The sequence below is a fragment of the Bombyx mori genome, chromosome 3 (genome assembly GCF_030269925.1).
Source record: "Bombyx mori chromosome 3, ASM3026992v2".
Classification (NCBI taxonomy): domain Eukaryota; kingdom Metazoa; phylum Arthropoda; class Insecta; order Lepidoptera; family Bombycidae; genus Bombyx; species Bombyx mori.
In genome coordinates this window covers 96751-110619 of record NC_085109.1, presented here as the reverse complement: position 1 = coordinate 110619, position 13869 = coordinate 96751, and the positions used below count along the sequence as shown (strand labels likewise).

At 43.0% G+C, this 13869-nt stretch overlaps 1 protein-coding gene across 2 annotated transcripts; it reads left to right on the top strand.

Annotated features, from left to right (window-relative positions):
* The first annotated feature begins 6233 nt into the window (after positions 1 to 6233).
* RMI1 (RecQ mediated genome instability 1) lies at positions 6234 to 13404 on the top strand. 2 transcript variants are annotated; one of them, XM_062674066.1, is made up of 7 exons: positions 6234 to 6446; positions 6567 to 6757; positions 10013 to 10109; positions 10681 to 10793; positions 11084 to 11158; positions 11301 to 11842; positions 12689 to 13404. In XM_062674066.1, exons 1-7 carry the CDS (start codon positions 6364 to 6366, stop codon positions 12764 to 12766), a joined length of 1179 nt encoding a protein of 392 aa, XP_062530050.1. In that variant the 5' UTR covers positions 6234 to 6363; the 3' UTR covers positions 12767 to 13404. The 2 variants fall into 2 exon arrangements, with proteins under 2 accessions (XP_062530050.1, NP_001266291.1); NM_001279362.1 differs by having other exon boundaries at positions 6364 to 6446; positions 12750 to 12917.
* Positions 13405 to 13869: the final 465 nt, after the last annotated feature.

Sequence of the window (13869 nt, the reverse complement as noted above, 5' to 3'; positions counted from 1 at the left end):
AGCCGTTGGACGTTACTTCTCGGAATCCTCCAAAAAGTCCACTGAAAAAATCTCAGTAAAAGACCAACATTTTACTGAGATTATATTTCATCCCATATCATCTCATCTCATTTCATTTAATTTCATCCCAGTTGATTAATGTCTCAAATTCTTAATTTCATTTCACTCCATATTATCATTTTTCATAAAAATATCCCATTGAAATTGAATTGAAATGAGATGATATATCTCATTTCAATTCATGCTATGCCATGTTTCATATTAAATTAATCAGCTTCATTTCGTTTCATAATATCATATTTCATAAAAATATATATATAAAAGATTAAGCTGTATGGTGTGATACTTTTGCCTTTGCATTTGGAAAAATAAAACTACTACTTGGCGGGACTTTTTGGCGGGCACGCGAAGAGTGAAGTTGTGTGAATTGTTTTATTTTGTTATATAATGTTTCTTCAGGTTTTATATACCAGTAAAATGTAGTGATTAGGGACAAATTCCAACTTTATGATCAATTTTAAGGTAGTTGTTGATGTATATAATGCTATATCAGGATCAAAATGATTGAGTCTTGGCATCTTTGTTATCCAATTTAAAGTGCCTTATTCACGATCCATCTTGCTGTACGTCCCGCCAAGGCCATGCACGATGCACGATGCATTTAGCGCTTTATTCACGATCCATCACGGCTGTACGTCAGCTCAAGGCCGCAATTAATAATAATTATCGACGTACGTCAAGCCTATTCATGATCCTTTTGCATCGTGCATCGTGCATGGCCTTGGCGGGACGTACAGCAAGATGGATCGTGAATAAGGCACTTAAAACTATGCAACTAGCATTCCAGTATAAACAAAAAAAGCAAAAATAGGTGTAATCCCTATTTACCCGGTAATTGTGCATAATGGGGACGAAATTAGTGTTCATAGAGAAACTTGCTAGGGTTGGCACTGCTTGGCTTAATTAATTTATTTAGTTGCACCAACAAAGTGATCATCAATAAAAAACATTGAAAAACTGACAAAAGTGCATGGCAGATGTCACCTCAATCATAGGTGCAATAGACAGTGCATTGACAACAACAAAAAAAAAATTATATATAACTAAAACCTGATTACATTTAATTACTTATGATTAATTTATATTTACTTGGGAAATGATCCGCGACAGATTTTTCCAGTAAGTTGTTAGACAATTAGAAAAAACATCTATTTCATCACTTAAAATTAGATCAGCGCAATCGGACAACTCCGAATGAAAATTGATGGAGACCGCGCTACCGAAGACATTATTGTAGTCCCAAAGGATTCTGTTTAAGGGAGAGTAAGCACCTAAATTCGAATAAGCGGGCTATCTTATAAGCGGTTTATATTTCTTCATTCTTGGTAAGTACTTAGGGGCTGATATTTTTATCTGGGTTAAGAGATTAGGTGTGTCGGTTATTCCATGGATTAATCAGATGGATACCCCTACTCTGGACAAATATTAAATATTTTATTATGTATTACTTAAGACATTTTTGTCCACCTTGAGATTTCATTGTTCTTGTTACATGTCTGTGCAAAATCGACGTACTTATATTAAATTGCTTAGCTATTTCAACTAAAGACTTATTCCCAATTTCATAGGCTTCTATTGCTGTTTTTAATATTAAGGGACCATATCTCATAAAATGCTTTGCGCTCTTTGATACGTAAACGCGAGGCATATCTAAAAATAGAAAACAATACGTAACTGATAATAGAAATATTTGCCAAGCCTTATGAACTCCATGGCCATACCATAAAATGACACATTTATAATTTTGAATAAAAGTTCTGGACAAAAACATGAATAAATCAGATTCTTACCAACAAATTAAAAAAATATATAGACAACCCTGCAAAACCTGTACCTATTTATACTTAGGTCGTTTCCATTTCACTTATTTTTATCCCAATTGACCTCTTTTTGGTTGTTATTTGTACCTACGACGTCCCCAATATCCCCAAAAACAACAGATCTTACATGTATTTTTATTTTATCAAATACATTAAAACCAATAACAACTGAGACTTACCTTTAATATATATGATGGTTCAAACACTAAATAACGTTTATAAACCACAGTCGTCTTCTATTATTATCATATAAATAAAAGAGCAAAGTTTTTAGCACTAAAATAGTTACCACCACAGGAAGTTAATTTGAAACGCGATTTTTTATAAGTTAGCAGCTATTATTATGCATATTCAGAGTTGTTTTGTGAGCTTTCAACATTCTACTCTGAAACTACAAAAAAGGAAGATTTTGCAACGAATATAAAACTAATATTGAGCGTCGAAAGATTTTCCTGGTTTTTTCCCCAATCACCTCTCAATCCCTAATCACCACATTTTACGGTACGTAATTACAGTGACTTATTAACTGTTTAGTATCCGTGAAAGTTCACAAATGTGGGAAATAAAACAAAGCCGCTGGACGTAACTTCTCGGGATCCTCCAAAAAGTCCACTGAAAAAATTTCAGTAAATGACCACCATTTTACTGAGATTATATATTTTTAATTATTTGTTCGTCATTTGTTCGTTAATGTTCGAATGTAAAAATTGTTTGTTCGTATTTTATTTATTTATAATTAATTAAACAAATGATCACCCTTAAGTTGGCCTCTCTTACTAGATATCTTTATTTTTATCACTCAGATTAATTAATTTTGATCAATATAGTTGGTTCGACGACTATTCGACGACGAGCCCTAACTCTGTGGTGTCAGGTTTCATACTTCAGTGGTGTCAATGTACCATGGAGTTAATAAGTACCTACAACAGTAACTCTATGCAATGTACACAGTCCGTGACAGCTATGTACTGCCCTGTGTGACCGTTAACATTCACCTTATCATTTAATCAGTTCAGTCTCAATTTTTATAGTTCATTCAAATTACTACGTTACAATCAGTGATTATTTAATAGTGATAAATTCGTGTAGTATACCTCGGCTAAATTCCCGATGTCTGAGTCATAATCCGACAAATCTATATATTTACAACAGATTACGCTGTATGGTACGACACTTTTGCCTTTCCAGTTGGAAAAATAAAACTACTAATACTCAAAGATTAAGTGTACCTTAGGGATGTACGATTTCTCTTTAAATCGATTCTTGGATCGTATCGTATCCTGTTGAATCGATCTCCTACAAATCGATTCAAAAATCAAATCAAAATTTGCAATAATTTAAAAAAATAAAACATTATTTTTATTAAATACAAACTTTAATGAAATTTACTAAAAAACAATAGGGATAAAAACATTGGCCTTGAAAACTGACTTTTTAAAAGGATCCAATTTCGAAATTATAAATGCCAATCTTGCACGTCCAAACGTAAAGAATGATTTTTTTTTATTGCCCTTGTAGGCGGACGAGTATACGGCCCACCTGATGGTGAGTGGTTACCGTCGCCCATGGACTTCAGCAATGCCAGGGGCAGAGCCAAGCCACTTCCTACCGTTTAATACTCTCCACAAGCCTTGTTTGAAGAAGGACATGTCATAGCGCTCGCGAAACACCGTGGAGGGGAGCTCACTCCATAGCCGGATGGTACGTGGCAAAAAAGACCTTCGGAAACGCACTGTCAATGAACGCAGCGGTTCCAGATAATATGGATGAACTCTACTCCGGTCGCGGGAGGTGCGATGATAAAAAGGAGATGAGGGGATCATTTCAAACAATTCCTCAGAGCATTCCCCATGAAACATACGGTACAAAATACAGAGGGAACTGAAGTCCCTCCGCAGACCCAGAGGTTTCAAACGATCCGTGAGAATGGGATTATCGACGACTCGAACGGCCCTTCTCTGTATGGAGTCAAATGGAAGAAGCTGGTATTTGGGAGCCTCGGCCCAGAGATGGGAGCAGTACTCCACGCGAGGCCGGACTTATGTTTTATAAAGCAAAAGTCTTTGTCCAGGCGTGAAATACCGCTTCGCTCTGTTCAGACCCAGAGGTTCCAAACAATCCGTGAATATTTTGTTACACCTTGTTTATAAATTATATATTACTATATTTATTTATATAAATTTTATTCTTGCCATAAGTTTGAAGTGAATATAAAAACAATGACATCATAGCCAAAACAAATCAATCTTCCATAAACTATTTTTTTATCTATAGGACGATGAGAAAAGTTACGCTTTTCGTATAATAAAACATATAAGTTACTTACATTTACATGATCCGTTAATGTAGTAAATTATCCAATGGATATTCATCTCGGTTTTTCGTTTCATTAGTTTGCGAGTGTGATAGCTCCCTGCCGGATATCTGCTTCACACAGTGTGCAGTTAGGCGGGAGCTCCGACTCCTGGACGTCCATAAGTCGAGTGGGCCAGACGGCATCCCCGCAGTGGTTCTGAAAACGTGCGCCCCTGAGCTGACACCTGCGCTAACGCGTTTGTATCGCCTCTCTTATTGCGCTAACAGGGTTCCGTCTTCATGGAAGACCGCCCACGTCCACCCTATCCCCAAGAAGGGTGACCGGTCGGACCCGTCGAGCTATAGGCCTATCGCGATAACTTCCTTGCTTTCCAAGGTGATGGAGCGAATAATAAATACACAACTCCTGAAGTATCTTGAGGATCGCCAGCTGATCAGTGACCGACAGTACGGTTTCCGTCACGGTCGCTCAGCTGGCGATCTTCTTGTATACCTTACTCACAGGTGGGCTGAAGCCTTGGAGAGCAAGGGCGAGGCTCTTGCTGTGAGCCTTGATATCGCGAAGGCCTTCGACAGGGTCTGGCATAGGGCACTTCTATCGAAGCTACCATCTTACGGAATCCCCGAGGGTCTCTGCAAGTGGATCGCTAGCTTTTTGGATGGGCGGAGCATCACGGTCGTTGTAGACGGTGACTGTTCTGATACCATGACCATTAACGCTGGCGTTCCACAAGGTTCGGTGCTCTCCCCCACGCTTTTCATCAGTGTATATCAATGACATGCTGTCTATTGATGGCATGCATTGCTATGCGGATGACAGCACGGGGGATGCGCGATATATCGGCCATCAGAGTCTCTCTCGGAGCGCGGTGCAAGAGAGACGATCAAAACTTGTGTCTGAAGTGGAGAACTCTCTGGGGCGAGTCTGCGAATGGGGTGAATTGAACTTGGTTCAATTCAACCCGATAAAGACACAAGTTTGCGCGTTCACTGCGAAGAAGGACCCCTTTGTCATGGCGCCGCAATTCCAAGGAGTATCCCTGCAACCTTCCGAGAGTATTGGGATACTTGGGGTCGACATTTCGAGCGATGTCCAGTTTCGGAGTCATTTGGAAGGCAAAGCCAAGTTGGCGTCCAAAATGCTGGGAGTCCTCAACAGAGCGAAGCGGTACTTCACGCCTGGACAAAGGCTTTTGCTTTATAAAGCACAAGTCCGGCCTCGCGTGGAGTACTGCTCCCATCTCTGGGCCGGGGCTCCCAAATACCAGCTTCTTCCATTTGACTCCATACAGAGGAGGGCCGTTCGGATTGTCGATAATCCCATTCTCACGGATCGTTTGGAGCCTCTGGGTCTGCGGAGGGACTTCGGTTCCCTCTGTATTTTGTACCGTATGTTCCATGGGGAGTGCTAAGCGGTAGGCAGCGGCTTGGCTCTGCCCCTGGCATTGCTGAAGTCCATGGGCGACGGTAACCACTCACCATCAGGTGGGCCGTATGCTCGTCTGCCTACAAGGGCAATAAAAAAAAAAAAAAAAAAAAACAAAGGATGATGCCTTTTCATATGGGTATAAAGGTTTGTGGTGTACCTTTTGTTCTTACGACACCATGACATGTTTTTGCGTTTTCCTCCAATATCAGTCTTTACGGAATTGGACCTCACACTGTAATTTAATAGGTGGAGCATCGGTAAAATCACAATAGGCACAATACTAAAAACACGGTGATACGTACCTACGGCACAAACAACGAAAGCAAAATAAAATGAACGAGGACTTTTTAGAATTATCTGCATCATGTTTCATTATTTTTGCCTATCGACTTGTTTCACTTTGTACCGTCATATACATTACAAACTAATAATGTAAATAATATAGTGTTGGCATTCATTTGTAATCTATCTTTGTTCTTAACAATGTTTTTATAATATCTACGATCTAAAGGATTCGGTTCACTTAACTTATGAATCGATTCTAATAAAGTACGTATTGAAGTGAAGCGATTTAAAAAATCGCTAGCTTGTATGAATAGAATCGATCTTCATAAAAATCGAATGGTAACGTACATCCCTAGTGTACCCACTGTGTAATTGTGTGTGATAATATTTATCAACTGTGAAAAAAATATGTAATTAAATTTATTATCAATCTTAACGAAGGTGTTCGAAAAAATGTCTTCTACAAATCTACTGGCGAAGGTTCGAAGTCACTTTGCTACCAATTACATGAATGCCGTCGATGAATGGTTGGAAGAGTGAGTTAATTCCTAAGTGAAACTTTGCCATAATAGTAATAGATTGATATGCTGGTTAATGTTTACGTAAACTTGAGTTGTTCTGAAATATTGAAATGAAAATTTTTTTTTCATTTATAGCTGTGTGGAATATTTAAGAGCAATACATGGCGATGACGTGAATAAAATACAGGAAGAAGCTAAACAGCAGTGGTTGCTAAATGATTTGGAGGAGGTGTGCACAGGCTCACTGCCAAAAAATATATCTCAAGAACATAATAAAATACTTAATGGAGTTTACCTACTACAAATAAAGTCTGTACAGGATATTGGTAAATTACTGAATATCATTCTTATATCATAAAGTGAAGATCTCAATGTCAGATTGAAAAGTGTAGTAGGCATAAAATAGAACCACTCCATCTCATAAAGGTTACTAAAGAATAGGCAATAGCATTCTTTAACCAGTTATATCCCAAACTAAATTTACTTTCACTAAATTACTGGTAGGGTATATTGTAAGTCTACCGAGGTGCATCCCAACAACCTAGAGTAATGTCTTTTGATTGTTGTTGTTGATTCACGGCCCACCTGATGTTAAGTGGTCACCAGAGTCCACAGATATAAATATTGTTAATGCCTCCACCTGTTTTTTTTTTTCGGGCCTGCGCCCAACCTCCTTCTAGGTCCCCGCGAGGCGAATAAGGGGCGCGCGGGGTATGTGAGACTCAACGATCTGCATGGTGTTGTGAGCAGACCGCGGGCCCAAGGAATTTTAGGGCCCACCCACTAAACGACTCCCCTGCACTCTTACACCCGACGTCCGATCCCCTCTGAGGCTAGAACCCGGATGAGGTAGGGGGGCTACCGAGGTCAACACTACAACCAGACGGCGCGGCTCACCCCAAGGACGCCCAGCCGACGGAGCCTTCGAGGCGAATCGAAGGCTCTGGAACGTCGGCCGTCTCGGTACGGCAGCCGTCAGGCCGCCCAGACGGTGCCGCTGGTATCCCGGAATACCTCGCTGGACCAGAATCAGCCTGCCGGATCGGGACGCGATACACCGCCAACCGGTCGCTCTTTCGTAACTCCTTGGCAGCGCGCTAGAGTGCTGGTAGCACACCGCGCGACCTCTACCCCCTCAGGTTGCCCCTTGACCATTACCGGCCGCTACCTACAGGGGCCGAGACGTACGGGCGTATGCCCTCCTCCGGCCCCCGGCTCGACGGCGACGGATCGGTGCGGAAAGGGAAGAGCTCTCCCTCTCTCGTTCCACCGCCTCCTTCTGCGATATGGTGGACTCGCAGAAGTCGAGAATCGCTTTCCAGGACGCGTCGCTGCTGAGCGCTGCTGAGCTGCTGAGCAGCGAGAGGTCCTCTCCTATGACTGCGACGAGGGCGGCGTGTTGCTCGTCGAATCACCTACCTTAAGACACAGTTCAAATTATTATTTTTAGTTTTATTGCCCTTGTAGGTGGACGAGCATATGGTCAAACTGACGGTGAGTGGTTACTGTCTCCCATGGACAGAGATGCCCCAGTGGCAGAGCCAAGCTGCTGCCTATTGTTAAGTACTCTCCACAAGCTTTGCTGGAAAAAGAACATGACATAGAGCTCAGGAAACACTCATTCATTATATTCAACGTCATTCCAGTTGATCCCAATCGCATATAAACCAACTCAATTTCATTTCGGTCATAGCACTGGAAAGACCATGAAGGGAAGCTCATTCCAAAGCCAGATTGTACTTGGCAAAAAGATCTCTAGAAACGCACCGTGTACATAGTGGCTCCAGGTAGTATGGATGAACTTTACTCTGGTGGCGGGCGGTGCGATCCCGCTCGTTTCTCGATCTCGTTTTTACCATCATACTGATGGAATCATCTCAATAAATTCCTCAGAGCACTCCCCGTGGAACATATAGTATGAAAAAACACAAAGAGAAGCGAAGTGAAGCCGGACTTGTGCTTTGTAAAGTAAAAGTCTTTATCCAGGCCTGAAGTACCGCTTCGCTCTGTTGAGGACGCCAAGCATTTTGGACGCCAACTTGACTTTGCCCTCCAAATGACTCCGAAATTGAACCTCGCTCGAAATATCAACCCCAAGTATCCCAATACTCTTGGCAGGTTGCAGGGATACTCCTAAAAATTGTGACATCATGACAAAGGGGTCCTTCTTCGCTGTGAACGCGCAAACTTTTGCCTTCAATGGGTTCTCGGAGACTCGCCCCAGAAAATTCTACACTTCAGACAGGTTTTGATCATCTTTCTTGCACCACGCTCCGAGATAGACTCTGATGGCCGATATATCACGCATCCCCCGTGCTGTCATTCGCATAGCAATGCATGCCATTAATAGACGGCATATCATTGATATACAGGACGAAAAGCGTGGGGAAGAGAACCGTTAATGGTCATGGTATCGGAGCAGACACCGTCTAGAACGACCGTGATATTCCGCCTATCCAAAAAGCTAGCGATCCACTTGCAAGTCCCTCGGAGATTCCGTAAAATGGTAGCTTCGACAGAAGTTCGCTATGCCAGACCCTGTCGAAGGCCTTCGCGACATCAAGGCTCAAGGCCCTTTCTCTCCAAAGCTTCAGTCCACCTGTTTGTAAGGTATACAAGAAGATCGCCAGCTGAGCGACTGTGACGGAAACCGTACTGTCAGTCACTGATCAACTGGCGATTCTGAAGATACTTCAGTAGTTTCCTATTTATTATTCGCTCCATCATCTTGGGAAGCAAGGAAGCTATCGCGATAGGCCTATAGCTCGTTTGGTCCGACCGGTCACCTTCTTGGGGATAAGGTGGACGTGGGCAGTCTTCCATGAAGACGGAATCCTGCTGCTACTGTACGAGAGATGATACAGACGCGTTAGCGCAGGTATCAGCTCAGGGACGCACGTTGCCAAAACCACTGCAGGGATGCAATCTGGCCCACTCGACTTATGGACGTCCAGGGCCAGGCGCTCCTGCCTGACTATACACTGTGCAAAGCAGATCTCCGGCAGAGAGCTATCACGCCGGCGAATGTTCAGTGGCGTGGCACCCCCCTCGTCTATAGTCTTGTTTGAGGCGAAGAGTTTGACCAGAAGATCAGCCTTCTCTTTCGCACAGCGTTTTCTGACATAGCCTGACTGTTCGAATATTTTCAGTCTATCCTCTTTAAGTTTCATTACTTACTGACTGACTGACTTACTGATTAATTTTAAGATGATCCTATATAAACACAATTTATATTTGTCCAGATCACAGATCAATAGTCTAACGGTCTCTAAACGCACCTACAGAATCTTATGTCACGAGTTCAAATCCTCTCGGATCGCTCAAACACTAGCACAATAAGCCTGCATAATTAGGGTAAAAATGAGGTCTGCTAACTACATGATATAAGGTGGGCCATGATCTTGTTTACCCAGTGAAAAAAAAATCAAGGTGTAGTATATTTTTGAGGCTACTTATTCTCTTTTTTATTAGCTATGATCCCCGTTGGCCTCACATGATAACCAGAGTACTGAGTGGATGGAAGTTGTCCAGTTCCAGGCTCTTGGCTATCAAATTATACAAAATAAATTATTTAATTTTAGGCACCCCTGCTTATCAACAGTATTTGGAGTTACATAAGGTGAATATGGAAAATGTAGAGGCAACAACAAGACAAGAGGATAAAAGAGCTAATCACAGGTTTCATTGTTAACACACTTTCTTAGATTTTTATGTGTTGTAAACATAATTGAAACTACTTTCTAGATTTACAATTACCTTTAATCTGATTCAGGATTATGCTAGGTCTCTTATTTTGTGGTTGATGATGCTGCAATAGAGATGTAGGTACAACCTATCAGACTTCCTGGAGGTTAAGCAAGTATGCATAAAACATTCCATTCAGTGTTTAATTTCCAATACTGAACCACTTCTTTTTTCTATTGCACTGATGGTGTTAAGTGGTTAACTTTGATGTTGTGTACTGTTTTTATCCAGCTAAAGGCATGTCCACACATACATACTGGATTTGTTTCAAAGATCTGTACAGTAGACATTAGAAAGCGAATCGGATTACTTTAATGCCCTCAAGGTTAAAGCTGGGTGTGGGTGTCACATGGATCAACTCAGCTCTAGCAGCTGGTTGCAGGCCCAAAGTTTTCTCTGCCAATCGGCAGCAAATAAAGGATACCCTATAGTCAAATGGTTATTCGAATTCTGGAGGTCAAAAAGTTCAGTCTTAACTGGCGTTAAATACTCATACCCTCTTCAGAATGTTAAAACTTCAACTGACGGATGGGGATCAAGAGCTCTTTGCCATTGAGTACGAACCAATAAGATGTCTGCACTCCAACATGGCACTACAGAGCAAACTGTTGATTAAAGGTTTGTGCAGATGTTTCCTGTATTTTATCTTTTGCTCTTTATACGGGATCCCACGTTCGAGACCGGCCAGGATTGCCGTGATTTTGAACATCGAGCGTACAGTGCATCCGATAGTAAGCTGTCAGCGTCTCTTGCAGAAAAGAGCACTGTCGGCTGCCGGCAAACAGCTGCTTTATTATTCATTTGCTTAATTTATTTCGATATCGTTAAATTTAATATCTTTGACTGTTGCATTGTAATTAATCAAGGTGATTTGAGACTGAATAAAGTACGACGTACGACCTGCGCAGGTCCAGTGACGTGCAGGCGAGGCCACCTGCTGCTGACCGCGGGCTGCACGGGCCCGCCGCCCGCGCGCACACACGGCAAGCAATCGTTCCAAGTGTCCACCCCGCTGCTCACTCGTCGGTAGCTCGCACGCGGCTTGTGGTTTAAGGCCAGGACTCTTATCAATTTATTGCCGCTAGGGCGTGAACTTTGTAATTAGATTTAGTGAAAATGTTTCAGAAACAAGAGACGCATTCGAGTGTAACGTCCAACGCGCGGCGCTGCCCGACCCAGCGGAGGGACCGCCGGCCCCCCGCGCCGCGCCGCCGTCGGACCACACCAAGAGACCTCTCCCTGAAACTATTCAAAATCCAGAAAAACGTCTAAAAGTCGACTACGATGATGAAGACTTCATGGCTGCAGAAGATGAGGACCATCTGAGAGAAGTGGAAGTCGGCTGTGACGCGCTGCTTCACAAACATCAATGTGTCGTTCCCGGCGAGCCTTACGTCTATATCAAACAGATCGTGGAGCTGCCCGAAGCGGACAGGGCGGGCAGAGTGTTCACGGTCAAAGCTCTGATCATAAAGCTGCTGCAAAAGCTGACGGTCGGGCGCGACGGCTGGAGCCTCCGCTGCACGCTCGTGGACGGCAGCGGCGCCCTGGACCTGGAGTTCGCCAGCGACGTCTTCTCCGAGCTCATCGGCCTCTCGCCGCACCAGATGTACCGCCTCAAGAAGGAGATGGGTTCCAGGCCAGACCTCCGAGACAAGCTGGATAAGGTGCGTCATCCACTGGACCAACAAACGCGATATATCCTTGTTGTTACTTTCTAGCCGTTTAATTAAATAAACTGATGCTAAGGCAGCAGACGCGCTCCCACAGACAAGTAGCGCCCTCCGCGGCTCGGCTCTGTACTTACTTCGCGTGACACTTTCGCTATTTCTATTGGGCCCGTTTCCATGTCTTTTTCTTTTACGTAAGCCAACTGTGATTATCTGTGGTGCCCGACCTCACAAACATTGTGTATACAAAGGGAAGTCATTCCAGCGGTAGTACTCGCTCGAGTGCGGACACGCTTTACGACCGCCCGATCACCTGGCCTCGCTTGTTCGCGGCGCATGCGCCCTTCACGTGCTGCTCGGAAACTGTTACCTGCATTTAATTGCGACGCATCGCCGCCCGGGATCAATCAGGACCTCCTTTACAGATCCCGGAACTCGTTCGGCAACTCAGTGTTCCGTTTGTGATCTGTCGTTTTTTTGTACCAGAATTTTCAACTGCAATTTTCACAGTAACTCCCTTTGTTTGATATCCCCCCGCTGTAGCATTATACAACTTAAACAAAGTTCTTTTCCCTTACCGCTGCCATTTTCACGGCAAACGCTCTCTCGGTAAGCCAAACGCGAGGGACTCTTTCGTCGAGACTTCCAAGAGCAGTGCTCAATCCGCGAACCGCAAACAAACCGTGTTACCGACAGGGAGGTCGCGCGTTACCCTCGCTACCGCTATCGAAGTCAAAGAAACAATCAAAATCCTAGAACCACAGAAACTGCGCCCCAGTCACTGCACCCTATTCACTATTGTCATCATTCACACCGTCCACCCACTACTCATTGCCTCCACAGCGACGTGTGGGGCAAGCTCGCACAGAGACAGATGCACCACAACGAAGGGTTCGGTTTCCAGGCGCTACAGAAGGCTAAGGAGAGTCTGCAGGTGCTGTACTGTCTGTTCGAGGTGACGTACGCGGGGGGCGCGGGGGGAGCGGGGGGAGCGCCGCGGGTGAGCGCGCTGCACGCGTACGGGCGCGCGCACGCCGCGCAGCTGGCCCGCCGCGCCCAGCGCGCTGTGTGAGCAGCTGAGCGCGCCAACCGGTTTTCAAACGTGAACCAAACTATATTAACGAAAAACAAGCGCAACAATAATGTAAAAAAAAACAACAATACAATAATACTGAAAAGTGTTAGGTACTGTAAAGTAATACTGACAACGGTAATCAATTTACCTCTATTGAACTAGTAATTAACAGTAAGGAAAGGAACAGTAAAGCAGAACAACATAATATATTTGTAAAATGAACTAAATTACAAGTAAAAAATAGTGCGCGTCCAACTAAGTGCACGTGAAAGAAATGAAACTTCTATTGTGGTGTGTAATATTGTTTTTTTTTCATTTGCCATCCTTAAATCACATTTCTCTTGTAATAGTGAATACTGTGTATAAGAGAAACGACCTCTTGACTATATAAATAGTCAAGAGGTCGTTTCTCAGTTTTAATTTAAAATATATGTAAATATATTTTAAAATATATATAAATACATTTTAAATTATGTATAGAAAAGATTTTTGTTTAAATCCTTCAATAAAAATAAAATATAAAATAATTAACATGTTACTACAATGTTGGTAGGACCTCTTGTGAGTCCGCGCGGGTAGGTACCACCACCCTGCCTATTTCTGCCGTGAAGCTGTAATGCGTTTACGGTTTGAAGGACGGAGCAGCCGTTGTAACTATACTGAGACCTTAGAACTCGTATCTCGAGGTAGGTGGCGAAATTTACAATGTAGATGTCCATGGGCTGTAAAAACCACTTAGCATCGGGTGGGCTGTGAACTCTTCCACCCATCTAAGCAATAAATAAATAAATGTGAGCCGTCACGGGACGCCTGGCAGATGTGAAACATCGACATTATTTTGTAAAAGTAATATGCAGAAAAGAACAGATTGTGATAGGAACTAAATATGTCATAATGATAAAATAAAATATTACGAAAAAATAATTTGTTTTCGAGTAAAACACGGGTT